The 9400-nt window shown below is 34.3% G+C and overlaps 1 protein-coding gene and 1 non-coding gene across 2 annotated transcripts in view; both read left to right on the top strand.

Annotated features, from left to right (window-relative positions):
• REV3L (REV3 like, DNA directed polymerase zeta catalytic subunit) overlaps positions 1-9400 on the top strand; it is a 200323-nt gene that overhangs the window by 136241 nt on the left and 54682 nt on the right. Inside the window, exons 21-22 of the mRNA XM_023512479.1 lie at positions 3409-3524; positions 5826-5944. Coding sequence (XP_023368247.1) covers positions 3409-3524; positions 5826-5944 — 235 coding nt within the window. The remainder of the gene's footprint in view (positions 1-3408; positions 3525-5825; positions 5945-9400) is intronic.
• On the top strand, positions 426-526 carry LOC111725857. Its single transcript, XR_002773814.1, has one exon. It is a non-coding gene; the product is annotated as a small nucleolar RNA U13 (small nucleolar RNA).

Here is a 9400-nt window from a genome sequence, read left to right as displayed (position 1 = left end):
CCTCCCCTCTCCCCATGCCCCACCATGTCATTAATTGTCATCAATTGTCCTCCAGATCAAAAAATAAAATATATGTAATATATCTGAAAAATATTGAAGCAACTATGTAGTTCTTCTAAAGGAACAAAATCTGTGAAGTAAATCTATTAAGAGCAACACAGGGTAACCTGTTGTTGTTGTTGTTGTTTTTGCCAGCAGTCTTTTCTGAGCAGTACCAGTTTATACACCTAAAAATAAGACACTTTTTTATTGAGACAAAATTATTTTCTAAAAATTATCAAAAAATGGGTATACTTAGTCAATCAGTCAGTTGCCATACCAGAACAAATAGCTGCCTGGAATTCTTGTAGGAATAAGATGTTGATTGAATGAAAAAGATTCAGATGAAAAAATTAGAAGAATTGTCTTTATAAGAGCTATAACAGATCCTTTCATGGTTCATAAATCATCAGATTGGGTTTTAACATTCATGTGTGAAATGTGCCTCCCTCAAACCTTGTTAAAACATTGACATATTCATCTGACAATAAAGAAATAAGTAATAACAGAAGAGCTCTGTAATTATCTGGAATCCTCTTCTTATAATTGTGTTTAGAAATGTATGTGATAAAAGCTCCAGAAATCGTCCAAATTCTTCTTTTAATGTTAAAATAACTATGCCCACATTTTAATGCCTGTTTTGAGTCACTCTTAGTACTAAGCTCTCAAGCAGGTTTGTCTGTGGGTATCTTGGAATCTTTAAGTTCTCTGATTACTGATGATCCTTAGAGCCACTTGATACTTCTGTCCCAGTTTCTATGTATTGGAACAGTAGATAGTCCATCATCAACTGCTCTAAAAAGAGTTTACTTTGGCAGTGCCTGTAGCTCAGTGGGTAGGGTGCCAGCCACATACACCAAGGCTGGCAGGTTCAAACCCATCCTGGGCCGGCTAAAATTAACAATGACAACTGCAGCAGCAACAACAACAATAGCCAGGTGTTGTGGTGTGGATGCCTGTAGTCCCTGCTACTTGGGAGGCTGAGGCAAGAGAATTGCTAAAGCCTAAGAGTTTGAGGTTCCTGTGAGCTGTGACACCATAGCACTCTATTGAGGGCGACATAGTAAGACTCTGTCTCAAAAAAAAAAAAAAAAAGTTTATCTTTATTGGAAGAGATGAAGTTGTTATCCACAAAGATGTGGTAAGGTTTTGAGTGTTACGTATATTGGAAGAGTAAGTAACAATAAGGATGTTGAGGTACTTCTGTTTCTTTGGGTGCTCTGAGATCTTGGTGGACTTGCTTTCTGGATATCTACCTCATTATTGCTCATTGCTTTGCTTTCTCTTGCTTTTCCATGCTTACACACCACAATACCACTCTTTGTTCCAGAATTACCAGTTCTGTGTCACTCTCTCCCAAGAAGACACTTTTTTCTAGGTTGGTGAAGAGGTCCCTCAAGCCTCTTAATAACTGCTTATTAAGTTAACCCATTTTCTTAGAAACTGTAACCCTATTTGTATAGAGAAAAATACATGGATAATATGTCTGTTACCTTTTTCTCTTAACAAGTTTGAAGGCTGCTCTTCAGATCTGTAGTATAACAACGGAACATGAGCAGATCACCAACTATTAAAATTTATATTATAGAGTATACTTTCTTAGGGCCTTTAGAGAATAAGAAAAATTAAAAGGATGCTGTCAGAAAAGTTTGAACTTAGTTCTTTTGACATCAGCCACTTATGCTCCAGGATTAAAAATCAGAAAATACTCTTGTGATAGTCTAATTTTTATTGACTAAATAAAAGCTGAAGCCTTTCAACACTCACTTTAAGAAAGTAGCTATGGAAGTATGATAAAATATTAGCATTTCAATTCTAAAAGATCTTGTAACCTACTCATGATACACTATTTTACCATAGATTTGCAGAATAGTCGTGATAGGGTATATCAGTAAGTTAGTGTAATCTACCTTGGCTGAAGCTAAGGGTATTAAATGATATAATCTGGGCAGGCTGCATGTTCCACAATTCAGAGAGATTTTATGAATGTAAAACCCAGCTTATTAAATTTGGTAGTATTTCATTGTACCTTTTTGCTTTTTTTTTTTTTTTGGCTGGGGCTGGGTTTGAACCCACCACCTCTGGTATATGGGGCTAGCACCCTACTCCTCTGAGCCACAAGTGCTACCTTTTGGCTTTTATAAAGATTGTAATAATCAGAGTAATTTAGAACTTCTCATTGATGGAGCTATTGTTGTTTTTGTTCTCAAAACTTAAGACTGTACTCAGTTTCTCTCTCCCTGCCCCATACAGTTTTCCCTTTGAAGTAAATCTTCATTTTTACTTTCCCTTAAGCTATGTGCATACTATAATCACACATTCCTCCATGGTGGTTATAACATGGAGGTCCTAAAAGGAACCACAAAGAGGCTCCTTTGGATTTGGATGCAAGTTGTCAGTTCAATTTTACTAGCACATCTCTGTGACCACAATAAACAAATTTTTCTCCTAAATTGTGATCCTTACCTTCCCTAAATTAATTTCACTTCTACTAATATTTCATTCTTCCATTAAGCCAAATAACCTTTGTCTTAAGTTTAGAGGACAGACTTGTTACTGTTTAGGCCTTATTTCACATAAAGACTAAGTCTTAACTAAAATTAAGTGAGAAAAAAAGGTATTTTCATTTTCTTTCCTAGTATTAAAACTGGGAAAGTTAAGGACAGTATAGATTAGAAAGGTAGAATGACCTGGAGGATCTTTTTCAAAATTCCACACCTACACATACCCTTATACTTCACCTTGCATTACCCATTTCACTGGCAATGACTTGCTCTTCCTCCCAGTTTCCATCAGCCTTTCTCAAGTTATAACAAACAAATACACAGTCTAAGTAAAAACTATACCCACTTTACAAAAGTAACTTCAAATGAAGTATTCTCAGGACTTTGGGAAGCCAACCTGGGTGGATCTCTTAATCCCAGGAGTTTGAGACCAGCATAGGCAACACAGCAAGAACTTGTCTCTACCAAAAGAAAGTCAAAAAATTGGCCAAGCGTGGGGGCATGCACCTGTAGACCCAGCTACGTAGGAGGATGAGGCAGGAGGATCACTTGAGCTTAGGAGTTTCAGGTTGCAGTGAGCTATGATGACACCACTGCACTCTAGTCCAGACAACAGAGGAAGACCCTATCTCAAAAAACTTAAATATAAACTTAAGAAAATTAAATTTAAAAGAATCAAGTATTCTTACCACCCATCCCTTTCTCTGAAAATTCTATAGGTGCTACTGTATCATCCCTTCCCCCATCTGAGAACAATTAAAGAATATAATATTTATTTTTTTACTTTCTATCATGAAGAAACAGTTCCTCTGGTTAAAGGTTTAGACATCTGGTACATGTTTAATTTTTTTCATTGCTTCTTTAGGTATGATCCTGATATTCTGCTAGGATATGAGATTCAGATGCATTCCTGGGGCTACCTGTTACAAAGGGCTGCTGCTTTAAGTGTTAACTTATGTCAGATGATTTCTCGTGTGCCAGGTATGTAGTATTGTGTGTGTTAAATCATTTTTCATATATATAGGTATCTTTTAAATAATCACACCATGTATTCCATTTATACTTTCTTTATCTAGCACTTTATCACACATATTTTTCTTTATTTTAAGATAATCTTCATAATTATAACAAAGCTATGGAACATTTCTTTGATTTGATGTACTATAATTTTATTTTCTTTGTCTAATTCTATTTCTTATCCATTTGGTTGATGAAGAAGGACAGGATGAGTTATGGAATACTAATTAATAGTTATGTAATCCTTTGTTTTTACTTGAGTATTGAAATTTGATTCTAATTGAAGAGCAGAGTAATACTATTCATACCGAAATTACTTAGAATTTATAATTTACTTTTTAAAATTATGTTTTCTTTATAACCACAATATCTTTAATAAACTTGTTTCAAAGTTTCCCCAGAAGTCCTGCTAGAGCAAATCTGGGAGGCAGAAAGACAAAATTCAAAATTGATAAAATTAATCAAGAAAGAGGAGAATAAGTTATTACTTTAATAAAATGTCTTAAGTGTTGGTAAATTTAAAGGGAAAAGTTGAAGCTAGAAGTTTCAAGGACAGTAAATATTGTAAGCTTTGCAAAAGACTGGAGTAAAAAGGCACAGATAAATACATACTTTAGGCAAGTTTAGTTTTTCGCTGCCTGGATTTTTTTTGTAGCTTCTGGGTCCTTTGTATAATAGGAATGGTGGTATATCTCAATTTCTCCAATATTTCTTGTGGGATAGGTTTGTGAATATTCAGGGGAGGTATTGTTAGTGTTCGAGTACATTTGTTAATTAGTTGTAATAGGTAAGACATCTGACTATTAGAAAAGTGAATGAAAGCTCAATTTCTTTCAGAATCACTGCTGAAACTATTTTTATGAGGCAATATGGTACAATAAAAAGGATATGACTAGGAAGGCTGCATAGTAGTGGTAAAAAACACAAATACTGGAGAAAGACTACCTGGGTTCAAATCCTGACTATGCCACTCTGTAGCTATGTCAAATAAGTTGCTTACCCTATCCTTGCCTCAGTATATTCATCTGTAAAATAAAGATAATAATAAAATGTATCTCATAGGATGATTGTGATGTAAACACTATATAAGTGTTTGATAAATGGAAAAAAATCAACTTTTAAACATTATCTCTTTAAAATACAGAAAAACAAACAGTTAAGTGGGTGAGGTACATGTTCTATGTAGTAAGGTAATCTACATTTAGAGTACTAGTTCTTACTAGGTGCGGTGGCTCATGCCTGTAAATCCTAGCGCTCTGGGAGGCTGAAGTGAGTGGATTGCTTCTGGTCAGGAATTCAAGACCAGCCTGAGCAAGAATGAGACCTCATCTCTACTAAAAATGAAAAACTGAGGCAAGAGGATTACTTGAGCCCAAGAGTTTGAGGTTGCTGTGAGCTAGGAGACCATGGGAATTTACCAAGGGTGACAAAGTGGGACTCTGTCTCAAAAAAATAAAATAGAGTACTAATTCTCTTATTATATGATCTGAGAGAATTGTTAACTTTTTTTTACCTCTATACTAACAAGGATATAACATTTCTTAGTAGAATTATTCTGTAATACAAAATGGAAATTATACTAACTTTATAGGTGGTTGAATTAAAAGAAATAATGTTGGTAAAGTTCCTAGAATGTAATAGTCATTTAGTATATAGTTAATATTTGTATTATTGTAGAGCTTCTAATCATCAACATTCATATATACCTAGTGTTATATAGGAGAAACACATTTTAATTTCTGTTCCAGGTAAAATCATCTCCTTAGAAACTAAACTCAAAATTCTATTTGCTGTGAGGAGCTCTTCATTTAATTCTCCATATACCCTATAAGGGTACATGTGAATTTTTCTAAATGTCAAATATAAATGTCTTAACAATTATGAGAATGACATGATGGCTATGTTGGCCAGTTGGATGAAAGTTTTAAAAATTGTATATGGAAACAACACACTGTATCCCATGACAGAATTAATGTGCACAAATATGATCTAATAATAAAATATATATATATATATAGAGAGAGAGAGAGAGGGAAAGAGGGGAGGGATTTCAGGTGTATTTCATAAATTTCCTTAATGTAAGAAAGAAAATTGGAGTTTTTTTAGTCAAAATAATGAGTATTCTTAAATCCAGTATAAAATACACTGTGAATTACATTTACCTTTGATCTTCATCTGTAATTTTTAATATCATTTTCTTTGTCATAATTTGCTTGAAAATTTGTTTTCCATAAGCCCTGATACATTCTCTACTCATTTCTATAGATGACAAAATTGAGAACAGATTTGCAGCTGAAAGAGATGAATATGGGTCAGATACAATGAGTGAGATAAATATTGTTGGCCGAATTACACTGAATCTTTGGAGGATCATGAGAAATGAGGTAAGGTGCTTTATCTGACATTTTGTTTGGAAATAAGAGATTAGATCAATATAGTGATTTAATGGCATTGTCAGGCAATATTTGCTGTTAAAAACAAAAATCATTAATTGAATATTAGTCTGACTTACTCTGTAATTTATGCTTTTTTGTGAATTACTTTTATTATACTTCAATAGTTATGAAATTGTAAAAATGCAAAGCTACACAGGCATTAGACTTCAATGTTACCAATGAATTTTAATTTTTTTCTATTGGTGTCTAAGGCAGCAATAGCTAGAGTAGTCTAGCTATAATATATCTATAGTACAATAAAATACTCTTTGTATGTGTTGAATATTGTATAATTTCATCATTTTTTGCACTTAAATTATTTTTGCACTTAAGGGCTGATGAATTCCACTTGGCTTTGTTGATTTATTGTAGTAAGAAAAACTAAGCCTACACATGGGAAGAAGCTTCTCAAACAAAAGATATTTAATACTAGGTTGGATTAGTAAGATACATTAAGATACATTAGAGACATAGAAAATACTTGAAAATAGTTAGTAAATTAGGCTTTGGGGGCCCAAATAAGGATTTTTGGTAATTTCAACAAACTATCCCAGTAATTTATAATCACATAGATAATTCTTTCACATACACAAAAATATACATCATAGGATTTTCCTAGATAATATTGACATCTTTGTGGTTGCTTGCTTTCTATTCTTGAAATATGAAAAGATATCTACTGTAAATTGGTCTAGTCTTAGATTTGGACTAATATCAGCTAAAATGTGTATATTTAGAAGAAAGCACATTCTTCAATTGTTTTTCTTTGAAACAACTTTCTCATTATACACTTTCTATTATATATTTACTATTCATTATGATTTTTCTAGCTTTTCTGGGTTTATGTAAAGCATTTGACTTTCCAGATATGCCTTATACAATTTGGGGGGAACTATTGCATGGTAATTATACCATAAGGAAATACATTTTTTATGTTTCCTTTCTGTACCATGAGCCTGAAGTTTTGAAATGCTCACATTTCATCTAATTAGAAAATATACTTTAACATACGTAAGTCTATAAACATAATTCACCATATTAACAGAAGCAAAAACAAAGACCACATAATCTTCTCAATAAATGGAGAAAAAACATTCAATAAAATTCAGCATCCTTTTTTAATTAGAAAAACAACAATATAGGCATAGGTGGCACATTTCTTAAACTGATTGAAGCCATCTATGACAAACCCACTGCTAATATTTTACTGAATGGAGTAAAACTAAAAGCTTTTCCAATTAGAACTGGAACCAGACAAGGTTGTCCTCTATCACCATTACTGTTCACCACAGTGCTGGAAGTTCTAGCCAATACAATCAGACAAGAGAAAGAAATAAAAGGCAGGCATCCAAGTGGGGAGAGAGGAGGTCAAACTCTCCCTCTTTGCCAACAATATGATCTTATACTTAGAGAATCTGGAAGACTCCACCACAAGACTCCTGGAAGTGATCAAAAAATACAGTAATGTCTCAGGATATAAAAATCAGTGTTCACAAATCAGTAGCCTTTGTTATATGCCAAATAACAGCCAAGATGGGAAGCTAATTAAGAACACAGTCCCCTTCACAGTGGCTTCAAAGAAAATGAAATATGTAGGAATATTACATATTACTTAACAGAAGAGGTGAAGGACCTCTATAAAGAAAATTATGAAACCCTAAGAAAAGAAATAGCAAAAGATAGTAACAAATGGAAGAATATACCATGCCCATGGCTGAGAATAATCAACATTATTAAACTGTACTTCCCAAAGCAATCTATAGGTTCAGTGCAACCCTCGTTAAAATATCAACATCATACTTTAAAGATATGGAAAAAATAATTCTTTGTTTTTGTATGGAACCAGAAAAAAACCCATATAGCCAAGGCAATTCTTGGTAATATAAACAAAGCCAGAGGCATCACCATACCGGACTTTAGGCTATACTACAAGGCTATAATGATCAAAACAACATAGTATTGGTGTAAAAATAGAGACATGGACCTTTAGAACTGAATAGAAAACCATGAGGTGAAACTATCATCTTACAGCCACCTGACCTTTGATAAACCAAACAAGAACATACACTCAGGAAAAGAATCCTCATTTAATAAATGGCGCTGGCAGAACTGGATATCCACATGTAAAAGACTGAAACTAGACCTGCACCTTTCACCACTTAGAAAAATTGATGCAAAATAGATAGAAGATTTAAATCTAAGGCATGAAACAATAAAAGTCCTCAGAAGAAAGTGTGGGGAAAACATTGAAGATACCAGCCTGGGGAAAAATTTTATGAAGAAGACTTCTGTGGCAATTGTAACATCAAAAATAAATAAATGGGACTTAATTAAACTGAAAAGCTTTGATACAGCTAAGGAGATAGTAACCAAAGCAAAAAGACAACCTTCAGAATGGGAAAAGATACTTGCATATTATAAATTGGACAAAGGCTTGATAACTAAGATCTATAGAGAACTCAAATTAATCAATAAAAAGACCCAACAATCCCATATATCACTGGGCAAGGGACATGAATAGAACTGTCTCTAAGGAAGACAGACAGATAACTAACAAACATGAAAAAATGCTCATCATCCCTAATCATCAGAGGAATACAAATCAGAACCACCCTGAGATATCACCTAACCCCACATCACAAAGTCAGAGTTGCAGATGCTGGCGTGGATGTGGAGAGAAGGCAATGCTTTTATACTGCTTAGGGGGACTGCAAACTAATATAGTCTTTTTGGAAGAAAGTATGGAAAACCTTCAAAGAACTCAAATTAGATTCCCATTTGATCCTGCAATCCCATTTACTAGGCATCTACCCAGAAGAAAAAACAAAACATTTTTATCATAAGGACATTTGCACTAGACTGTTCATTGGAGCTCAATTCACAATCACCAAAATGTAGAAAAACCTAAATGCCTACCAATCCATGCCTCAGGAATGGATTAACAAGCTGTGGTACATGTATACCATGGAATACTATTTAGCCATTAAAAAGATAGAAACTTTACATCTTTTGTATTAACCTGGATTGAGTGAAGAATGCATTCTTAATAAAGCATCACAGGGCAGGGCATGGTGGTTCATGCCTGTAATCCTGGCACTGTGGGAGGCCAAGGTGAGTTGATTGCTTGAACTCACAAGTTCAGGACCAGCCTAAGTAAAAGCGAGACCCAGTCTATACTAAAAATAGAAAAACTGAGGCAAGAGGATTGCTTGAGCTAAGTTGGAGGTTCCTGTAAGCTATGATGCCATGGCACTGTACCCAGGGTGCCCACTTGAGACTCTGTCCCCCCCACCCCAAACAATCGCAGGAATGGAGAAGCAAGAATCCAGTGTACTCAATTCGAAAGCAGTAGATGATCTAACACAAGGTGGTGCAGGGGGTAGGGGAATGAGGGAGAGGGGAGGA

Source organism: Otolemur garnettii, unplaced genomic scaffold, assembly GCF_000181295.1.
Source record: "Otolemur garnettii isolate 467f Iridium unplaced genomic scaffold, OtoGar3 scaffold00002, whole genome shotgun sequence".
Lineage (NCBI taxonomy): Eukaryota > Metazoa > Chordata > Mammalia > Primates > Galagidae > Otolemur > Otolemur garnettii.
This window is presented reverse-complemented; position numbering and strand designations above follow the sequence as displayed.